The following is a 20,783-nucleotide window of genomic DNA, read 5'->3' on the forward strand; positions in this document are numbered from 1 at the left end:
TTTGTGGTTTTAATTTAAATTTTCAAATCAAAGTATTACAGATTTGAATTGAAGACTTGATGCATGGAATATTCTGAACACACGAACTAAAGGTAACTCGACGTTGTACAACCATTGCGTAGTTTCCGATATTTATTTTATTAGCATGCCCATAAACATTCTCATGCTGTCATCGTTCAACACACCGTTGTTTGAAATCTTGACCTATGAATGTTTTACGAGTAATTTTTAAACTCTCATCTCACAAACGCCAGCTTTAGTGCCCTGACGAATAATGAATCCATACCAATCGTCATTCAGTTCATAATAATTCGATCTGCCCGATTCAGTTCACTCCCAGTGTTAAGGGGTTTGCACACTGTTTACACCACATTTCTTCACCGTCCCCGATATCAGCCGAAAACAAGAAACCATGAAAATGAAAGGAAGTTCCGATCATCAGTGAAACGATACCGATTGATTTTTCCTTCCTATACCCACCTCGAGCCAATGTTGTGATGTTCTAATAATAAATTCTCACTCCCGCTAGTGGGGCAAATAAATAAGGTACACAATCAATCAGAGATTTCGATCGCAGGAGGTGGCCACACAGCTGTGTCAATGAGTTTTTTTGTGGAAGTGAAACTTGATAAAAAATAGCATGGCGAAAACGCATCAGAAAACAACTGCTGATACAAAGGCAGTTTTCGTACCCAAGTGGAGACGCCCAGTTGCCAACTGTTCAAGTTAGATGGTATCGCGTTTCATGGTACAGGACTGCAGCTCACCAACCGAGGGGTGGAAATTAAATGGATTCGTAGGCGAGACAAAACAGACACCATCGGTTAATGTAGGGTAAAGGTTAAAAGGCAGAGGCTGACTCACCGTGTCCGTTGGCAAACTCCACGATTTTCTCCGAACTTCGCAGTAGGCCAAAGTTGCTCCACAGGTTGTTGATGCGTTTACCGAAGGAGCGCCTTTTAACGGATTTAACGACCGATTTCGGGTGCCTGGTGTGGTCCTTCACCAGCTGGTCCTCCTTTTCGGCTGCCTTCACCGCTCGAGTTTTCCTGCGAATCGCGTACCGATTGTCTCCGTGATGAGGCAATTGGATGGTCACCGTACGGTGCTGCTGGCCCGCTCTCGCCGGTTGCGACACTAACGACGATGGTTCACTACCCGATTCCGGAGAGGCAATGGGGGCTGATTGACGTGTCAAAAACTGCTGATGGTGGTCACTAGCAACGGTTGGTGACGAAGAGGGCAACCCGCTTGGAACAGTGGCTAACTTGGAATGGCGTCGAGAAAACAGTCCCTTTAAGCTGTCCATAAAATTGCCAGTCTTTCCCGGTGGAGCTACCCGTTCGGCTCTGGACGCTTGCTTCAGGTGCACCATTTTTGCATGCAAACGACGGAACTTGGCGAAGGAAAAAAACACACGAGGTAATGCACCTTAACGACGATTGGCGTCACATGCGATAAACATGGGGAGGAGGTCACTGAACTGTAAAATGCAAATTTCACTAACATAAATTTATTTCAGTTTTTTGTTGTACTTCTCTTATCCGTGTGCTATGGTGTGGCCCAATTTAAATTATTACGTACACGAAATGTTTTTATAATCTTATTGCTATAGAGCAGGAAATGAATGAAAAGAAGGGTATCTACATCAAATTTGGACCATAACTTTTGAAGTATTTTTTGCGCCCTATCTTTTAACACACTCTTTTAGGATAACTTGTTGGCCACTTACGAAAAACCTCCACTATTTTTACTCCAGACATATGCACAAACCAAACAACTGTAATTGAATATATTTGTAGAGGCCACAAATGACACATCACGCCTCCAACAACAAACCCAGTATTGTTCTCGTCCGAACATTAAATTATAACCATCGGCCCGAGCCGACGGAACCCTCGGTCGACGTTGTGGCAGCACGATGCGCGTGGTTGTTAAGCAACCAGACGACGGATTGGAACTACGACCTGGCGCACAAGTGACTCGTCAGTAGGGCCAAGCCCCGAACCAAACGTTAGTATATTTTTGCTTCGATTCTTCTTCCCTTCCAAGGTTCTACTAATAAACCGCACACAAAGCACACGATAACACGCGTCACCCACACGGCGCTGCCTTCGGACGGAAGCTCGAATCCCTCGCGCCCTGCGAGTTACCACCCAATAGGACATGCTAATTACATTTACTATGACCGCGAACCAGCGCGTAATAGAGGAAACGAAGCGCAAGACGTAACGCTACGCCGCTGTTTTTCACTTCTAAACAACAACTCCCGGCTCGGGGTCTCCATGGGGATCCAGTAGTGGTACGAAAACCGCGTCGTCCAAAATCTACGACTAGATAATGGAGCAGATAAATCGACCGTTATATAACGATGTCGGAGAAGTCATATGGATTATGCTTTGGACTGAATTTATGAAGCCGGCACAAAGGTGGTCGGCTGTAATGATTCAGTTCATCAATAATGTACCGTTTTGATGGTAGCAGAAACCATGGCTGATGCCAAATGTTTATTGATTATTTGTGCTTGGGAAGAGTACGTCTCATAGATTTATTTCGAATTAAACGGACTATGATACAATAAAACCGCTTTCTTCCTTTTTATCTTTTACTTTTTCTTCCCATAAAAAACCTGATTTGAAAAACCGAAACAAATATGTTTTTAAAAAGGCGCTTCAACGTGCTTTTTAAAAGGTTTGAATCAAGGTAACTAGGGCGAAGTAAAACTTTGAACTATTCTCAAGCTAATATTGCTTCACTCTAATAACCTTTATTTCATCAATTTGACAGCGCTTCCTCGAATTGTCAATGTTCTACTGAAATTGTCAAGCGTCGCATCTTCTCCAAAGATTTTGCAGTTGTATTTTATAGAAAAGAGAAATCTCGCGACAAACTGTGAGCGTCTAGATAATCGTGAAAAGTTACGTACTTTATTCATTTTACCGTGCGTATCTTCCCAAATTAACGCTCGCTGGCGGCATACTAACGCATCGCGTACCGTAGTTTGATCGTAAAACTAGCTCGTGTGTCCGCCATACTATAGAAGCAAAAGTGAAGCCGGTTTGCATTTGGCGACCCAGGATAGCAAAAACGGAAGCGGAACCTGCGTACAGACGGCAATACCCGCTTTTACTGGAATTCCGAAAGGAAGTGCTATCTGCCCCATCAAACACCGTACAATACGAGCATTCACCTCTCAATCGTGTTTGAGGAAGGCAGATTCTTTGTTTCCTTCGTACCGTATTCTTTTTATCAGTCAATTGTTTCGCCTGCTGTGTGACAGACGCGCCGCAATCACTTTAGAAGAGCTGTATAGAAGTTAAACAGTCATAAATATTTTAAGTAGCGCACATTCAGACGCACGGATATCAATATCCCGATATACACAAAGTCTGATACGACTTCAGGCAAATTGCGCACCAATATTCTTCACCGGAAATCCCGTTTTTCGGCGAGAACACCCGTATACACCAAGTACCGCGTGACGACCTGTGCAATGTTATGCTAATTTTCGCCATCATCAGCACAGTTCAGTTCGCTGGTTTTTTGCAACGTTTTTGTTTGCAAAATTGGTGCAACGTCGATCAGCCGACTGGGAGGAGAAGTGATAGCCAGAAACCTTTGTGACGTTTAGCTCTTCCCAGACCATCGGCAACGACAGTCGCTGATTCATTGCTGGGAACCATCGAAACAACAATTGAGGCCAACATGGAATCCGATAGTACCGCGATGAGCGGGAATAAAATATTGTAAGTAGTGCGGTTTTGTTGGTCTCCGTATATTTAATTTCGCAAAGTGTAATAAACCGATCGAACTCTTGCTTTCTTTCAGCCGTTTCACTTCGGAAGAGAATCAACATTCCTTCAAGGCGTCCGATAAGAACATCACAGTGATGTGCAGTGGAGGCGCGCATGATCGCGGCAGCTCAAAGATCAAGCTGGACAACGTCGTCAACTACAAGTGGGAGGTGAAACACTATCCCGGGCGTTTGATAGCGTGCCACAAGGAGGGTCAACTGCTGGCATACGCGCTCACAGGTACTTTGGTCCATCGGCGTTGATTGATTCTTGCAAGGTTGCTATAGGAACTCCCATCTTACTGTTTTTCGTTGTTGTTCATTGCAGTGGTGAAGTTGCAGAAACCCGAAGGAATGGTCCGGGTAGCGTCGCTGCAGCTATCCCAAAGAGCACTCATCAGGGGGTTATCGGAAATGTTGGACATTCAGTTCGCCCACACTACACACCCCGACTATCTGCTGGGGATTATCGAACGATCGAACCTGCAAGTGTACCAGGTACTGATTAACGGCACGGAGTTGACGACATCGCTGAAGGTGAAAATCGTCGATCCGCTCGAGGGCCACGTACCAGAATACGACCGGATCAACTGGTGTCCGTACCTGCGAGAGAACGACTACGAGATCGACGACTTTGCCAGCCAGCTGCTCGTGTGGACGCGCGGTTCCACCTTCCAGTGTTACAGTATTAGTAAGCTGTCAAAAACCTACGGAGAGTCGGTCAACCTAAAGGCCGTCGATATAGACGAGGGTGGCTTTAAGGCAAGCGATGGTGATGCGACCATTACCGGAAGCGTATACTCCGCCGACGGAACGACGTTAGCGCTGAGCTCGATGGATGGTATGATCCGGTTCTATCAGGTGTACCAGCACGCAAACAATTGTACGCCGCGCCGCTTGCACCAGTGGAAACCGCACGGTGGCCGATCGGTGAGCTCGTTCTTCTTCCTGGACAACTACACCGAAACGGTGGATAACGATAAGGTGCTTTGGAAGAACGTGATCACCTGCGCGGACAACAACACCGAAATCCGGGTGTGGTGCTGCGAATCCTGGGAGTGTTTGCAAACGATTCGGCTCGAGTCGCCCATGGTGCAGCCGCTTAACTTTAAGGCAGAAATCGATTTGTCCTCATCGTTTCTGGTCCTGTCCGATATGAACACCCGGCAAATCTACGTGCTGCAGATACGCAAAGGTCAGTCGTCGAGTAGCTCTGCCCTGCCGTCCCCTGCATCGTCTTCAGCCCGCGATCAGGCATCTGGAGAACCGCAGTGGAAATCACGCACAGCAAGTCTCGCCCGGGGAAAGGTGAACCGGCGTGTGGATCAGTCGTCGATCAAACCGTACATCGTGTCCATCGCCGAGTACCCTATATCGACGATGATTCTGGGCTTTGGCATTCTGTGGGCACGCGTTGGTAACTGTTTCCAGCGCGAGCAAGACGACGAAGACGAGGACCAGTCGCTACCGAGCTGCATCGTGATCCGGATGTTTCTGGTGCAACCAAGCAGCATGCAGGACTGCACGCTCGTGTACGACCCGGTAGATGAAAGCGAGTGTGAACCACTGGCGATCGATGCCGGAGATGACGTGAACACCAACGACTGTGAAGTCGAAGACGGTAACGAAATGCAATCCCCACAGTCGTCGGGCTCCTCGGTTTCGTCATCGTCGTCCGCGGCATCATCGTCTGCCGAGACGACGGACAACAACTTGTCTCATCCGCCCTCCGAAGCTAGCGACCAATCGGTTGAACGGGAGTCTAAGGTTGTACTGACTGCTATGTCAGCGCCGAAAGCATCGGCTGAAGAAAGCTCTGATGGAAGTGGAAGCAACGCCGGTAGCCGAAAAGATGACGAGGAAGAGGAGGGTAGTCCCGGTCCGGCGACCAATCTACTGATGCTAAAAATGGCCGAAGCGGCCCAAAAACTGAACGATAAGAATAAGCCGGCCAGTGGTTCCCCACCGGACGCGAATACCAGCGCCAGCGGTGGGATCAACAGTGGTCCTACGACTCCGGCCAGCACTACTGCAAAGGTTAATCTCATGACTCCGGACTCGTTCAGCACGCCAAGCGGTCGAGGCAGCCGATCGGGTAAGTTTCTTTTTCGTACATTATTCTTTGCGTAGCGGATATCATTGCATGTAATATAGTTTTACTTTCAAAGTTCTCTATTTTCGGTCGAAAATCTATTTATACACGAAGTAATTCAATGAAGTTGAATTCAATGTTGAAGCTATTGCCAATGTGGCTGATTACCGGTATATTAGTGATTTCTTTTGAGGTAATACGGACCAGTTTATATTTTGTTCTCCTTCTCCGTTCTATTGAGATTGAGAAAATATGTTTTTTAATGCGAAAAAATCAATTTCGTTTGCCCACATGAAATATTCTAACCGCAAACAAAGCGAAATCAGATTCTAATAATTTCAGGAAAAAATCAATAACTTAATAAGGCGCTACCAAGATCTAAAAGATTTGGCCGCGTCAAGATTCTTCTGGTCAGGGATATACTCGGATATAGAACTACACGGTTCAATTTTTGTTTTATTTTTGTATTACATACACGTCTAGCCAAACTTCGTTAACTCAGCATGAGCTCAATATTTTTTTTAGCTTAGAATAGAAATATTTTAATTGTTAAGACAGAAATATTTGGTTTTTTTTTGTTACTCGTCGCTGTTATACTAATTTGGGTTTATTTTGATTTTGTTCAACAAAAATCATTCGTACATCATGCCGTATGTTAAAAGAATAGTAATTTTAAGTGTGGTATTTGCCTCGTTTTCGTTTATATTTATGTTGCACCTTTAGCCTAATTAATCTAGAGTCTGTTAGCATTTAGTTATTCGTCGTAAATAGATTGGTTAGTGTTGTTTTGCGTACAAACAGCTAGTACCAGTGAGTAGCCCTGTAACGTTACCTTTCCATTGGGCTACCTGTATATGTTCAACTCGAATGGTCCTCAACAACGTCGGTTTGTTTTTGTGTCCTTCCTTCTTCCTTCTCCAAACCGCGCGATGGCAGCGAACGACAGCGGCAGCAACGTTTGGCCGCCGCAAAAGGACGTACGTATCATAAACCTTTCCGAGGTGCCCTACCCGGAGGTGGAAACGCTCATGAGCCAGCTCGATACCAGGCGACGGGGTAGAGGCCGGGGGGCCAGGGCATCAAAAATCGCCTCAACGGAAACCGCTGCGACCATCGGTACGTCGTCGAGAAAGAATGATTCGTCCGCCAGCAGCACGGCCAGTGCGAACGGGGCGAGTGTCTGCAGTAGCCGTGACGGCAGTAGTGGAGAGGGAGAAGGAGCCGGAGGGAACAATACCAGCGTCGCGTCGATAGCTGGTTCCGAACGGATCGCCAACATCACCGACGATCCCGACGAGGAAGATGATCAAATCAGGGAGGAGCAGCAGGAGGAAGATGGGGAGAATCGTGCCGTAGGTGGAGAAGACGATCCAAGGGTTGTGACGGCGAAGCGGAAGGAGAAAAGCGCCGCCAGAAGATTGGCGGCAGGGTTGGGCAATGGTGATGGTGACGCTGGGTCTACCGAGTCACCGAAGAATACGTACCGGAGCGTGCGTAACGTTACGAGCACTTCTACCGTGCTAAGTGTGGAACATTTCACTAAAATACTCACACTAGACGAGGCAGAACCACGGACCGCTAGAGGTATTTTTGTTTAATTTCAAAATTTGTAAGCGACTGCAAGAGGTGTCAAATGGTTATTTTAAAACACGGTGACTTAAAGTAAGATTCCCTAGATTAAGGAGATAAACGCTTCTAACATACATTTGTTTGACACCTCTGGAGAGGCGAACTCTCGTATGGATTGGACCGGCTTTAACGAATGCAAATTTCCATCTTCCCAATTCCAGAAAAGAACAAAAGCGACGAAACGGTCAATCCGAACGTTCTCAACACACTGCTGATGCTTGCGAACGCTACCAAACAGCGCCAACCAGCCCAGAAGGTCGTTGAGATGGTTTCGTCTTCCGTAACGCTAAAGGGGACCACGGTCAGCGGCGCCCCGCAGGCAAGACCTGCGAACGATATGCAGGCATTCGTCAATATGATGAACAGCCTGACGCTCAATAAGGAGGCGGTCATGTCGAGCGGTAAACTGCCCGAATCATCCAACGGACCGTTGGATGGAGCGGAAGGAGGTAGGGCATTTCTTACCGTTGTCAAAGGGCTTAATGTTAATTGTTGAGAGTTGTTCCCACATTTTCTTTGTTTTTTTTTTAACAATTAGGAATTCCACCGGAAATCCCACCAATGCCATCGGCTGACATGTTGGCAAGCGGTGGTTCAAGTCCAAGCCGTGAAGTGCAGGAAATTATGTCCACCAAGGGGTCGGGATTGAACCTCATGGTGGACGATCTGCTGCATTTTGTCTACACGCCGGGGCAGCGAAAGCCGAGCGCATTGGATGATGAAGAGGAAGAGGAAGTGGAGGAGGCAGGTGTGGATGTGGACGATGGTGGTAATGCTGGTGGTGGTGGACAGGGTGTCACAACCCATACTGTGAGTGACAGTCGGTACGCCGAAGAGGAGGGCGTTGTTCGAGTGGCATCGAATGGGCCACAAGAGGAGAAGCTTGAACCAAGCGATAACAATGAGAAACTTGGCGATGGTGAGGAAATTGGAAATAAGATTCTAGTTACCTCCGAAGGAGCAACCTCCTCCACGGTGGATATCGATGGACTGCAGAATGCAAGTGCCGTTCCCACCATCGACGGGGAATCGAAGAAACCGACGGTAGCACCATTCTGGCCCTCGGTGCCATTAGCCACCACTGCTACCGTTTCTGACTCGTCCAAACAAACACTCGAAGCACTCACCGACAAGATGGACCGCATGATGGAGCTGCTGCTCGCTCAGTCTTGCCGGATGGAAGAGATGAACGGTCAGCTGGAAGCGATGAAGAAAGCGAAAAATGACGAACATCGGCGCTACAGTACGCTCATCAACCGCTTTCAGCAGACTATACCGAAAACCATCGAAACGCAAATTAATAACTGCCTCGTACAACACACAGTCCGGCTCGAGCATACGATTCAGTCGTGCTTCGGCAAACAACAGGCACTGCTGACCGAAGCGCTGAAGAACTCAATTGTACAGGCTCTTCTGGCCCAGCTGCCCGAGCAACTTTCGGTCCATCTGGTGCGCGATTTGCACCTTAAAATACTGGTCCCGATCGGTGGCAAGCTTGATGTTGTTCAGCGCGGATTAACTGATGAAATCGCGCACCGGCTGGCGACGTTAGAAGATCCGCTGAAGAACGCCATCACACGAACGTTGCGAGCGGAGGTAAGAAATGATTATTCCTTTTTCCAAAAAATGATTAAGCTAAATTGCTTGCCAATGGGGAAATGATAGAAAACATTGGCAAAAGTCACATTAATCCCCATGCATACAACGTTTTGCAAATCAACATTCAAGCCGGGTCGTGTAGTGAACACAGTAGGCTTAGTTAGTAAAACATCGTAAAAATCATAGCATGCTTAGTAGCACTTGATCGTATAATGCAAAAAAAGACACTAGTTGACGGCAGTAGAGTTCCAGTTCCAGACGCACAACATTTTATTAAATTCATATTGAAACCCTATAGATGTTTGACGACAAGAAGAAACCGTTTTAAAATGTGGGAATTGATCTTAAAATTATGTTTGAAATATTATAGGGGGATTTTTGATGACTTTTTTCCACAGATACAAAACTCAACTCCACATTTGATTTCACAAAAGAAATGTTGTGTTGGAACTTTGTTGGAGCATTTATTGATTATCATTCATTGGAAATATCAGTTATTCAATTTATCGAATAATTTGGCAGTTCAATTTGTTTCTAAGACGTATATTATCTCTTCTTTCAGCAATTCCACAATGCTATAGCTATAAACGTGAAACGTGATTTGAAGCAGCAATTTGATGAAGCCTACAACGATTCGTTGCGCAATACTGTTATACCGAGGTACGAAAAGGTCCACCAGGAATTGTTCCGTCAGGCTAATCTCTGCTTCACGGAAGGCGTAAAAGAATGTAAGTATTTACCCTTCCCGCACGGTAATAATGTTGGTTACAGTTTATTATGTTGTCCCTCTTTCTCTTCGTAGTAATGCGTAAGATCGATGAACACATAGGGCGTGTTGCACAAACGCACGAGCGCACCAACGAGGTAGCGGACTTGCTCCGTAAGATCCCGGATGAGATAGCCGTCAAGGGAGAACGGGTGACATCCAACACCCTGCGGGTGATCCGCGAGCACCTGGAGAAGGACATTAAGGGTCTGCATACGCCACTGATGAAGACGATCCGCGAAAACATTCGACAGGAGATCGAGAAGGGCTTCGAAGCGCAGGCCTCTTGCCTGGAGGATTCGGTGCTGTCGGTCGTTCGGTCGCAGGCCCAGACACCCGCACCGACCGGGATTGAAGTGCAAGATCAGATCAAGAAATATCTCAAAGCCGATCAGATCAACCTAGCCTTCCACATGGCGCTAGCGTCGAACGAACTGAGTGTGGTAGAGTTCCTGCTCGAGCGTGCCGATCCTAAGAAGGTGTTCGACCCTTGTCCCCTCGAGCAGACAGTGCTCCTGTCGCTGATCCAGCAGATATCCGCCGACATGTCCAACCACAATGAACTCAAGCATAAGTAGGTGGCCAATGAAACTGTGCGTTGACAGGTTTTGTTTTATTTATTGTATCATCGATCATTCCTTCCTTCCAGATATCTTGACGATGCAATCGTCAGTCTCAATCTAGACGATCCGGTCACACAGGAACACTCACCGAAGGTGATGCAGGAGCTGATCGCCAACTGTCAGACGTTCATCACCGCTAACCCGTTGAATCCGCTCTGCGGCAAACTCAAGATGCTCATGTTTGCCGCTAAGTATATCAGCGGCGAGCAAATCTGATATCTGCTAACGTAGCGTCGTCGGCACAAAAAGCGACAAAGGCGAAAAAAAGGACAACCCTGCAAGACTGATGGCACCTGAACGGATTCAAACCATCTTCGCACCATGGGCGCGACAAAACAAAACATACAAGCAATCGAACCACATTTCTAATCCTCTTTTTTAATACTTTTGACCTTTAACAACACCCTTTTCTTGACCTACAACTTTTGCTCTTCCTTTGAATTTATACTCCTTTTTTGAAACAGGAGACGAAAATTGGTGATTATGAATTTAAAACGGACACAAACATGAAAACAAAGACATTTCGGCAGTCCAAGCACCACGAAAAAATAAAGGTTTTGTTTTGCTTTGCTATTGAAAGAAATTATTATTTAAAATAACATGTTAGCTTACATTTGATTTCTGTTGGTGTCCATTCGCTACTTTCAAATGTTCCACAACGTGTTTCGGTAGTTTGATGCGTTTCCTACTCTTTTTCTTCACCACACCACCATCCGTAACCCCCAATGGATTAGCGGGCGGTTTCGGATTCCCATTCGATTCTTGCGTCTTTCGTTTCGGCTTTTTGCACGACAGGGGATTTGGATTTTTTGGTTTTTTCTTCTTCTTCTTGACGGTTCCATCTGGTAGAGCGATACCTTCCTTCTCCTTCAGGGTGGTAAGTGTGCTCTGGTCCAACGAACGTACCTCCATCCTACCCTTCTGCAATTTCGTAGCTGCGTTACGGTGTGCTTCCGACGGTTGCGCCAACGTGGGCACGGAACTGTTGTGCAGGTAGAACAGTGGGATGCCAGGCTTCGACCGGATCCATTCCTGTAGCACTCGGTCCTGCGTGGCGACGATGTAGTGGGACGTTTTTGTCATCGCCTTGATGCACGCTGAACCACTGATGGGACGCTTTTCGTGGCCACACTTGTGTACCAGAAATCGCTTAAGCAGCTGGGTGGTGCCAATAAATTTCGACCCCAGATTATCCGTTTCCGTAATGATGCATGCCGTGACGATTAGTTTCATCTCAGACTGGAAATACTTTTTGAGCTGTTCTTCGATTTGGAGATGAATCTGTAAATAAATTGCAAAATTAAAACAAAAATAATGATGGGGTTGGTTTGCGGTGGTTCTATGTACCTTGTAAGCAGCATAGCAGAAACTTCCATCGATCAGTATGAGCAGTGGTTCACGAAATCCAAAGTTGTTCATGTAGAAACTCATATACTTTCGAATTTTCTTATGTTTTGTAACTTTCATGTTGTCTTCCTATATTTCCTGATTGCGAAAAGCCGAAAGATATATCACGTTGTTCGAATCACAACAAACTGCCGGCGCTATTCACAATAAAATAGAGATGGGTTGCTCAGATTCATATTCCATGAATATGAGCGAACCTTGTTTCGTTTTAAAGATTCATATGAATCTCTGAATGAAAGATTGATGAACGCTATGTTTTTTTTAAAAAATATTTATTTTATTTCCGCTTTATCTATACCCATCAATGAATGAATAAATTCATGAAGACTCATGAAAAGTTTATTTCACATACAATAAGATTCATGAGTATTTTCAAAGATTCATAATTGTTTAGAGATTCGGTTCCCAAAAGGTTTATGAATCAATCAGAATGAATCTTGTTTGAAAGTCCCTATGAATGAATCTCTCCAATAATTCATAAGGCCCACCTCTACTAACAGGTTGGCTGATAAGTCCTCGGTCTGACACATTGATGGCGCCGCTACAAGGTGTATGAATATAGAAGGTGACTTTATGTCGCTTTAAGCAACCCGTAGACGTTGCGAACTTGTACGTGCGAACAATTTGACAACCAGGCATTGCCTATGTTAAGGAAAGGAAAGGAAGATTTTCTCTTATATCTTCCTTTCCTTTCCTTAACATAGGCAATGCCTGGTTGTCAAATTGTTCGCGCGTACAAGTTCGCAACGTCTACGGGTTGCTTTAGAAGCCCGCTAGGCAGCTCGAAATATCGTTCTCAAAACGTCCTCCGCGCGAACAAACGTCCTCCTTTTTTGTATGGGAATGAAACAAAAGGAGGACGTTTTTCGAGCAATCGCCCTCCTCGTCCTACTCTCCATACAAAACTGCTCGATGTTTGTGTCATGGAGGACGTTTTTGAGGACGATTTGCTCGAAATTGCCTAGCGGGAGGGGTGCCATATTTGAGAAGAGTTATGTCAAAAGCCCAATCCTTTTCCGATACCCCCCTCAAAATCCATATGAATACCCCAGAAGTGTTATGTCAAGTCATGAAATGTCATTTTACACTGGACGACTTCACCTTCTAATTTATACACCTTGGCGCCGCTAGTATTAAATGCATATTATTTTTATATACAGTCGGACGTCGATTATCCGGGGCCGGATTAACCGGGGGGCGGATTATCCGGGTGTCTGGCAACTGACAACTGCACAACCGGGTTGAACTGTTTCCATGAATATCAGGTTGGTTCGCAACATTTTTTTAGGAAAAGTGTCAAATAAAATTTGTCTGATCGAAATTAGCATTCAAAATTACCATAAAACAATAATTCAAACATGTTTTATGAGTAACCAACTAACTGGAACTGGTCAAAAGTGAAATAGCCAAGACTCAAACCAGGTATTATAAACGTATTTTAGTATATGTTCGATTATCCGTGGAATTCGATTATCCGGGGACCTCCCGGTCCCGACACCCCCGGATAATCGACGTTCACCTGTAGTACCAACCTTCAAATGATTCGTGTCAAAATTTGACGTCTGTATGTCAATTAGTTTGTGAGACAGAGCGTCTTTTGTCCATCAACTTTTGTTATTGTGAAAAAAATGGAAAAAAAGGAATTTCGTGTTTTGATAAAATACTGTTTTCTGAAGGGAAAAAATACAGTGGAAGCAAAAACTTGGCTTGATAATGAGTTTCCGGACTCTGCCCCAGGGAAATCAACAATAATTGATTGGTATGCAAAATTGAATCGTGGTGAAATGAGCACGGAGGACGGTGAACGCAGTGGACGCCCGAAAGAGGTGGTTACCGACGAAAACATCAAAAAAATCCACAAAATGATTTTGAATGACCGTAAAATAAAGTTGATCGAGATAGCAGAGGCCTTAAAGATATCAAAGGAACGTGTTGGTCATATCATTCATCAATATTTGGATATGCGGAAGCTCTTTGCAAAATGGGTGCCGCGCGAGCTCACATTTGACCAAAAACACCAACGTGTTGATGATTCTGAGCGGTGTTTGCAGCTGTTAACTCGTAATACACCCGAGTTTTTGCGTCGATATGTGACAATGGATGAAACATGGCTCCATCACTACACTCCTGAGTCCAATCGACAGTCGGCTCAGTGGACAGCGACCGGTGAACCGGCTCCGAAGCGTGGAAAGACTCAAAAGTCCGCTGGCAAAGTAATGGCCTCTGTTTTTTGGGATGCGCATGGAATAATTTTTATCGATTATCTTGAGAAGGGAAAAACCATCAACAGTGACTATTATATGGCGTTATTGGAGCGTTTGAAGGTCGAAATCGCGGCAAAACGGCCCCATATGAAGAAGAAAAAAGTGTTGTTCCACCAAGACAACGCACCGTGCCACAAGTCATTGAGAACGATGGCAAAAATTCATGAATTGGGCTTCGAATTGCTTCCCCACCCACCGTATTCTCCAGATCTGGCCCCCAGCAACTTTTTCTTGTTCTCAGACCTCAAAAGGATGCTCGCAGGGAAAAAATTAGGCTGCAATGAAGAGGTGGTCGCCGAAACTGAGGCCTATTTTGAGACAAAACCGAAGGAGTACTACCAAAATGGTATCAAAAAATTGGAAGGTCGTTATAATCGTTGTATCGCTCTTGAAGGGAACTATGTTGAATAATAAAAACGAATTTTGACAAAAAAATGTGTTTTTCTTTGTTAGACCGGGGACTTATCAGCCAACCTGTTATACATTGACGTTCTTTTTAATCGACACCATTGTCTGTCATAGAAACGCTGAACAACATTCATCGATTCAGCTAATCGGTCTGATTTAAATTGGCAGTTTGAAATTAAACTAAAATTGTAATGTTGATATTACGGAGTACTTCTCAAATTGTGCGCTTATGGAAGCGAAAATTTAAGGAAACACTTGACGATTTATAAAATAACTTACTTTTTATTCTTAATACTCTAGCGATACAACGGAAGCACATTACAAAATAGGACAACAGAACCAATTATATACCTGTACCTGACTACACCTCACTCTACCTAACCCCCTCGCAATATGGACGAAGGGACGAAAAACTCGTATCTCTACATTATCACTTTTATAGGTAGCGTTTAGTTTTTTGATTTGGATTCGCTCTAGGCTTAACACTATCTCCACTAGCACGGGTAATTAATTCCCTGTCCATACGAACTCGTCTTTGTTCGTTTTGTTTTGACCTTGATTAATAGAGAATATACGCTTTTTATACGCCCTTTTACAGCCCACAAAAACAGTACAATTTCAAACGATAGTCATCGACGCAGAAGCTTTGTTTACCGTACAGGTTCGTCCGGCTTACGGTGCCGGTCAGGAAGCTCTCGTTGTTGGAGTCGATGCGCACCGTCGCCTCAAACTCGCCGTCCCCCGGTTTCGTCATAAACCGCACGTTGATGTCGCTGAACTTATGCTGGGTCGTGATGTTGTCCGACGACATACCCACACTGGCTTCCTCGATCGAGTTGAGGTGCAGCACGCTACACTGGGGGTAGTCCAGCAGAAGATGGTTCACCCGGTTTACCGCGAACCGTGCCGCCTGTATGACCTGCCGGTCGGTTTTCGAGAGTGGCTTATGATCGTGACAGGTACACCAGTGCGGTGCTATCCCGGCGTCCTCACAGGTCCGTGTCGTCGGTATCGGAAGGAACAAGCTGATGCCCCTCGGTGTCGGTTTGGCATCCAGTAGCTCGTTGGTTCGCGTCGAAAGGGTCCCCGTTTCTAGGGTTCTTAAATCGAGTACATCTTTCAGCGTTTCGTACAGGTCGAAGTGGGTGGTGAGACGAAGCCGGTTCCTCCGGAGATTGTGGTACGCCGTAGGATAGCGCCCCCGGAACCACGTTGGCAATATGAATATCAAAAATGGTTGCCGTTCCTCCATCATACCCTGGTAAGTGTTTCGAAACGAGCCCCACCGAATTCCGTGATCGCTCATCAGGATCAACACCGTGCGGTTCAGATACTGCCGCTTCTCCGGCTGTCCCTCATCGTTCATAAACTCCAACACCTGCCGATAGTCGTCATCGATAAGCGCCGGGGCGTTGAAGAAATCGTGCGTCATTCCCACAGCCCAGAGCAGCGAGAACACCGACTCGCCAGTGTCGAACGATCGGACGAGCTTTCGGGCGTACTCTAGCAGCACCCGGGTGGGACTCCGACCCCCCAAGCACAGTTTAGCGTTCAGCTTCTTGTTGTAGCCCACCTTCGATTCCATCCGGCGGAAAAAGCTCCTCAGGTAGTAGTCGGTGGGTTGCGTACGGAATCCGTTCTTAGCGTAGTTGAACGTACCCATGGCCGTGCTGTCCTCGGCGTACACGGTCCGGTAGCCGGCCTCGCCATACTTGTTCCACAGGAACTGGCACAGGTCGAAGGTACTGCTCGAGTTTGGAAGACATGCTGCACCGAGTTCCTCGATGTCCAGCCCGGTGAGAGCTGGGATCATGTTCGGAAACGTATTGTCACCGACTTTATTGTAGCCGAACATTTCGATACCTGCGAAGAAAATTAAACTATTATTTCATCCACCGGCAGGAATCATGGCCTTCGGTACGAACCATTGAGGGTATTAAGAACATAGTCGACTGTTTGGTTCATCTGTCGGTGAAGGTTTAATCTTGATACCGCATCGATACCCAGTATCATCACGTCCAGCCGACGCTCATCAGCGCCATCACCCTTGCTCTGATTCTTCGCCTTCCGTATCCGCTCCTCGACGGACTTTTTACGGGGTGCAAAAGCGAAGTAGTCTCCATAGAACGATACTTTTAACGCCGGATGCCGACAGTGCACCATAATGAACTCATCCTCCATTACACCGAACCGGTCCGGAAATTCGAAGCAACTCCTGTTGCCCGTCAGCTTCTCTTCGTCGTCCGTTAGCCGAACGAACGGTTGCACGCAGCACTGTATCAGGCTGGCGTTGGTCACGTTGTAGTGCCGTTCGATATCCTCCTCGGAGAGTCGAAACCAGAGCCACCGGTCATCCGACTGCAGCAGCGCCGGCACACATTCGATCGGGTCCGGTCGTTCGATAAACTTCTGGATGTGCTCGTTTAGCACCGGAAAGCTTGGCATCTTGCAGCCGGCCGTATTGACGAAGTACGAACTGTTGTAGTTGAAGTGCTGCTCGTCGTCCCGCGTCTCAAGCGCCTCGTTCCACAGTGGAGTCTCCAGCGAGTCGTAGTCCCACCAGAAGGGACGCTCGATTGCGTACAGCAGACAGGCAAAGACCGTCCCCATCAGCAGCATCACTTTGAAGCGCGTTTTCTTCTTCCGAAAGGGCACGATCCGACGATCGCTGGGCAGCAGCGGTTTGTACTTGTGCACGGTGTACATCGCTCTGTACCGTTCGGGAAAACTGAAACGAGTCAAGTGCAATGGTAGGAGTTTAAGTAGGCTTTATTTTCCCTATCGAATCGGAAAAAATGCATTTGAAAAGAACAACAATTGCGATCGTTGATCGGATAAGGTTCATTATAATTGTTATGAAATGAACTTCTGTGTTCTGACCGCAATATAATTGAATTTGAAAACCCGCCATCTATTTCCCAACAGAACTAAGGTCTTTTTATTTTAAACTACAATGTTTACTCTATTCATCGTAGCTTGCTTGGATCCCATAACTCCATTCAACAAATTATGCTCGCATGTGGAACGACACACAAATGCCTTTTATTTTCGGTCACCGAACTGCCCGAGTAACCAATTGCTAACCTCATGCTAAAAAAAAAGAGACACGATTTAAGGATATGCCCCACACAGCGAACATACGGGGAGATGCTTCTTGTACGCTGCTGACATTGGATCGGCAATTCCGTTGGACGTTCCATGTGTCTTCGACCGATAAACTATTTTCAACTACCCTTTGCCGGAGACTTGGCAAATAAATCAGTAAAGTTTTCCCCGTATTGGACCCGCTCCAAGTCATGTTCTACTTTTGCAGTTTTTTCTGAGTGGATTGTTGGTGTTTCTTCTGCCTCCGTTCTAAGACAGTGTGCCTCTTCTGGAAGCAGTAGCGTACCCGGGGTTTATTTGTATTCTCGCTCTCGGAAGCTTTCTCCGATTCGTGAAGAGGTTGATGCCAAAAGCGCTTTTTTGTGCTGTGTTTGTTCCCCAGTGGAACGCCCTTTTTCTTGGCTATTGTTTCCTTAGTCTCTGACGGAGATAATATCAGCTGCTGCTTACCCTGCAGACTACGCGCTGCGGGGGGGGGGAACTGGATGAGGAGGACTATGGATCTATTTATTTCCCGCCGGCAAACTCCTCGCCCTATGCGATGGATGACGACACTGTTTCTTAATTAATAAAAGCAATTAGAGATTCAATTGGCGGTCGAAGGGCTTTCGATTATTTGATATCAGCTGGAAATAATGAACTGTGAGGTCGAACGTTAAGGGTCTGGCAGGATGGCGTGTTGCTTTACAATGCCACGTGCTCATCGAAAGGCAACACTAAACGGGATGCTTGCATCATTAACACCCGTACCCTTGGGTGGGATTTTATGGTATCGTTTTTCAAGGGACCTCCTAGTTTAACACAAAATACCTTTGAAAAGGAGGAATCAAAGTCATCAAAACCGATACGGCTGATCCCATCGATTGCAATTGCCAACCTTCTGGCAAAGCTTAATTTAAATTCCTCGACAAAGCGTTTGGTGTTGAAACGGAATCACTGCATGGCAAGACGGAGAACCAAGATGCTGCTAATCAATCAACAACGCTTGACGAACATCAAAGAGCATTGCTGTGGCGGTGTCAGCGAGAATTAGCAAAGCGTGGTTCACTTTCGCCCTCGGTACTTGACCTGAGTTGCTTGATTGATTTTGCGAGCCAACCGATACTAATTGAAAACTCGATTTTCCCGCGCCACGGCCATTGCTAAGGGCGTTGTTTAATAGAGAAGCTTTGAAGCAGAAGCTCATTGCCGATGTCGTAGCAGTGGAGAAATGAAGTAGAAACTATTTAAAATGCAAATTGTTTATACTTCAGGAAAAAATACGTGTACGAAAATAGGACCTGCATATTTATCATAAGCCGGAGGATTAGATATGATTCTGAATTTGGATAAATAACACCATTTTTTTTATTTAGTAAATAATATGTTACTTGAATTGTAAAAAAAATCAGTAACATCAATAAAATGAATGTAAGCTGACCAAAAACCATTTTGTGGAAAACGCTCTTATAGTCAAGGTTGAAGTCAACAAACGTTCGAAATAATAGTAGTGAAAAACTATAAACTCGAGTCGAACATTTGAAAAAGTTGTAAAACAAAAGCAACTCATATTTCATTTTCTTAATAAAAATTTCTCTCCGTCTAGCATTGATCTTATGAAATTTAAATCAAGTAGAATTTAATAAACATTTGAAAATTATTACAACCTTATTTCTTTTACGGAAAACGTACCTATAAAAGCATGATTTTGGTATCTTTAAGCAGTTTCATCTCACTCCAGCATTCATCTCAAAAGTACTTAAATCAATTTATATTCCGGAAAGCAACCGGAACATTCCAACTGAGCTCCGTTGATTACAGTTACATTCGTAATCTTTCAGACGCGAAATGATATCGTATAATACCGTAACGAGTTTATCGCACACCACTTTTTATGCGCTTCGCGTAAAATCTAATCTTTATTCGTGATGGAAAAGGGTTGCGGAGGCTGAAATCGGAAACCTTGATGGAGAGAGAAAAAACCTACTCGTCAAAGTCACGGAAAATCTAATGATAAAAAAAAGCGAAAACCCATATCAACCCTTACTCCATCGTGCAATCCATCAACCAGGACTCGCAGATGTTTGCACTTCGGATTTGACTTTCCCTGCCTGCCAACGGTTACCCGCATTTTCACGTAGATTTTGTGGGAAGGAAGGGATTGAAGCGAAAGAGGTGTGGGGGGAGGGGGGAAGGCTATACCGTGAAGAAAAGCTTATCTTCTTACCTTGTTTTCTCAGTCATCCTGTCGCGGAAAGTCCTTGGACGTTGCTGGTCCACGGTAGAAATTTAGCGGGGAGTAGAGATTTGCGAAATCGTCCCGGGAAAACTATTCCCCCGGGATAACTATTCCTACTTCTGCCTTCACTTTACCTTTGATTACAAAATTATGACCTTCAGTAAATAAACCCAAGTGCACAATTCAAACACTCTAATTCGATTCGGTTTGTTGCGTTCGCTTGGGTATAACTTTGGCTGAGGATCACAATTTTCTCGCCAAAAAACGCCGTAAGCCTTCGGTGCGCACTAGACATTCGGATTTGGATTGGATTTTAATTCAATTTTATGTACGTTTCCTTTGACCTGGGGGCGGGAGGTCACGAGACACTCCCCGGCGTCATCAGAACGGTATGTTGAAATGGTCGAACCGAAATCGAAACATCAACCCGGGTGAGCAGTTCCTTCGGCAAACGAGGGCACGATTTATGAGGTTTCATTTTAAGTCCGCACCTTTCCAGTAGACCAGATTTCGCTTAAGGGCTTTTATTTTCGTCGAAAAGCTTCCTTAAAGGGATTTATCTCAAAACGACATTTCACCACTGGTTTATCCGCCCTCCCAGCAACTCCGAGAACTCAAGGAAAAGTCACTGCACGCTCGGCCTACGGTAACGAATTCAGTTCACTTCATCCGTGTCGCACCGATTTAGTCCTCGCACGTTCACATTCGTCGCTCGTTGGCTCTCCTGATGGTTACTTTTTCCCCATATTTTCCACCAATTGCTTCCGGGAGTGCGGTGCTGTGTTCACCCTCGGAGGCGACGCACTTGGCCGTGTGCTAATACCCGGACAGCGACACACCATTGGTGTTTATGAGCGATGTGCTCCATTAGCTTCACAT

At 45.6% G+C, this 20,783-nt stretch overlaps 4 protein-coding genes across 7 annotated transcripts in view; 1 reads left to right on the forward strand and 3 right to left on the reverse strand.

Moving 5' to 3' along the window:
- Positions 1-1,375, reverse strand: part of LOC131262237 (protein PALS2) — a 44,878-nt gene extending 43,503 nt beyond the window's left edge. Inside the window, exons 1-2 of one of the 2 annotated variants that reach the window (XM_058264196.1) lie at positions 1,219-1,375; positions 865-1,182 (exon numbers count right to left, since the gene is read on the reverse strand). In XM_058264196.1, the coding sequence (XP_058120179.1) occupies positions 865-1,182; positions 1,219-1,375 (475 nt within the window). Of the gene's footprint in view, positions 1-864 lie in introns of both variants that reach the window. The other variant, XM_058264195.1, reaches the window with a different exon arrangement.
- Positions 1,376-2,874: 1,499 nt separating this feature from the next.
- Positions 2,875-11,045, forward strand: LOC131267648 (enhancer of mRNA-decapping protein 4 homolog). Of its 3 annotated transcripts, XM_058270574.1 has the most exons (10): positions 2,888-2,941; positions 3,527-3,746; positions 3,829-4,034; positions 4,122-5,888; positions 6,822-7,469; positions 7,676-7,963; positions 8,053-9,110; positions 9,676-9,841; positions 9,916-10,453; positions 10,529-11,045. In XM_058270574.1, the coding sequence occupies exons 2-10, from the start codon at positions 3,706-3,708 to the stop codon at positions 10,716-10,718; spliced, it is 4,902 nt and encodes a 1,633-aa protein (XP_058126557.1). In that variant the 5' UTR covers positions 2,888-2,941; positions 3,527-3,705; the 3' UTR covers positions 10,719-11,045. The 3 variants fall into 3 exon arrangements, with proteins under 3 accessions (XP_058126556.1, XP_058126558.1, XP_058126557.1); XM_058270573.1 differs by having other exon boundaries at positions 2,875-3,746; XM_058270575.1 differs by lacking the exon at positions 6,822-7,469 and having other exon boundaries at positions 2,876-3,746.
- A 51-nt stretch (positions 11,046-11,096) lies between these two features.
- On the reverse strand, positions 11,097-12,038 carry LOC131267649 (rRNA-processing protein UTP23 homolog). Its single transcript, XM_058270576.1, has 2 exons — positions 11,850-12,038; positions 11,097-11,783 (listed from the first exon to the last, which is right to left on the reverse strand). Exons 1-2 carry the CDS (start codon positions 11,967-11,969, stop codon positions 11,106-11,108), a joined length of 798 nt encoding a protein of 265 aa, XP_058126559.1. The 5' UTR covers positions 11,970-12,038; the 3' UTR covers positions 11,097-11,105.
- Positions 12,039-14,886: 2,848 nt separating this feature from the next.
- On the reverse strand, positions 14,887-19,909 carry LOC131264308 (uncharacterized). The gene is made up of 3 exons (XM_058266596.1): positions 19,893-19,909; positions 16,507-17,309; positions 14,887-16,444 (listed from the first exon to the last, which is right to left on the reverse strand). The coding sequence occupies exons 1-3, from the start codon at positions 19,907-19,909 to the stop codon at positions 15,174-15,176; spliced, it is 2,091 nt and encodes a 696-aa protein (XP_058122579.1). The 3' UTR covers positions 14,887-15,173.
- Between the last annotated feature and the right edge of the window lie 874 nt (positions 19,910-20,783).

Source organism: Anopheles coustani, chromosome 2, assembly GCF_943734705.1.
Source record: "Anopheles coustani chromosome 2, idAnoCousDA_361_x.2, whole genome shotgun sequence".
NCBI lineage: Eukaryota > Metazoa > Arthropoda > Insecta > Diptera > Culicidae > Anopheles > Anopheles coustani.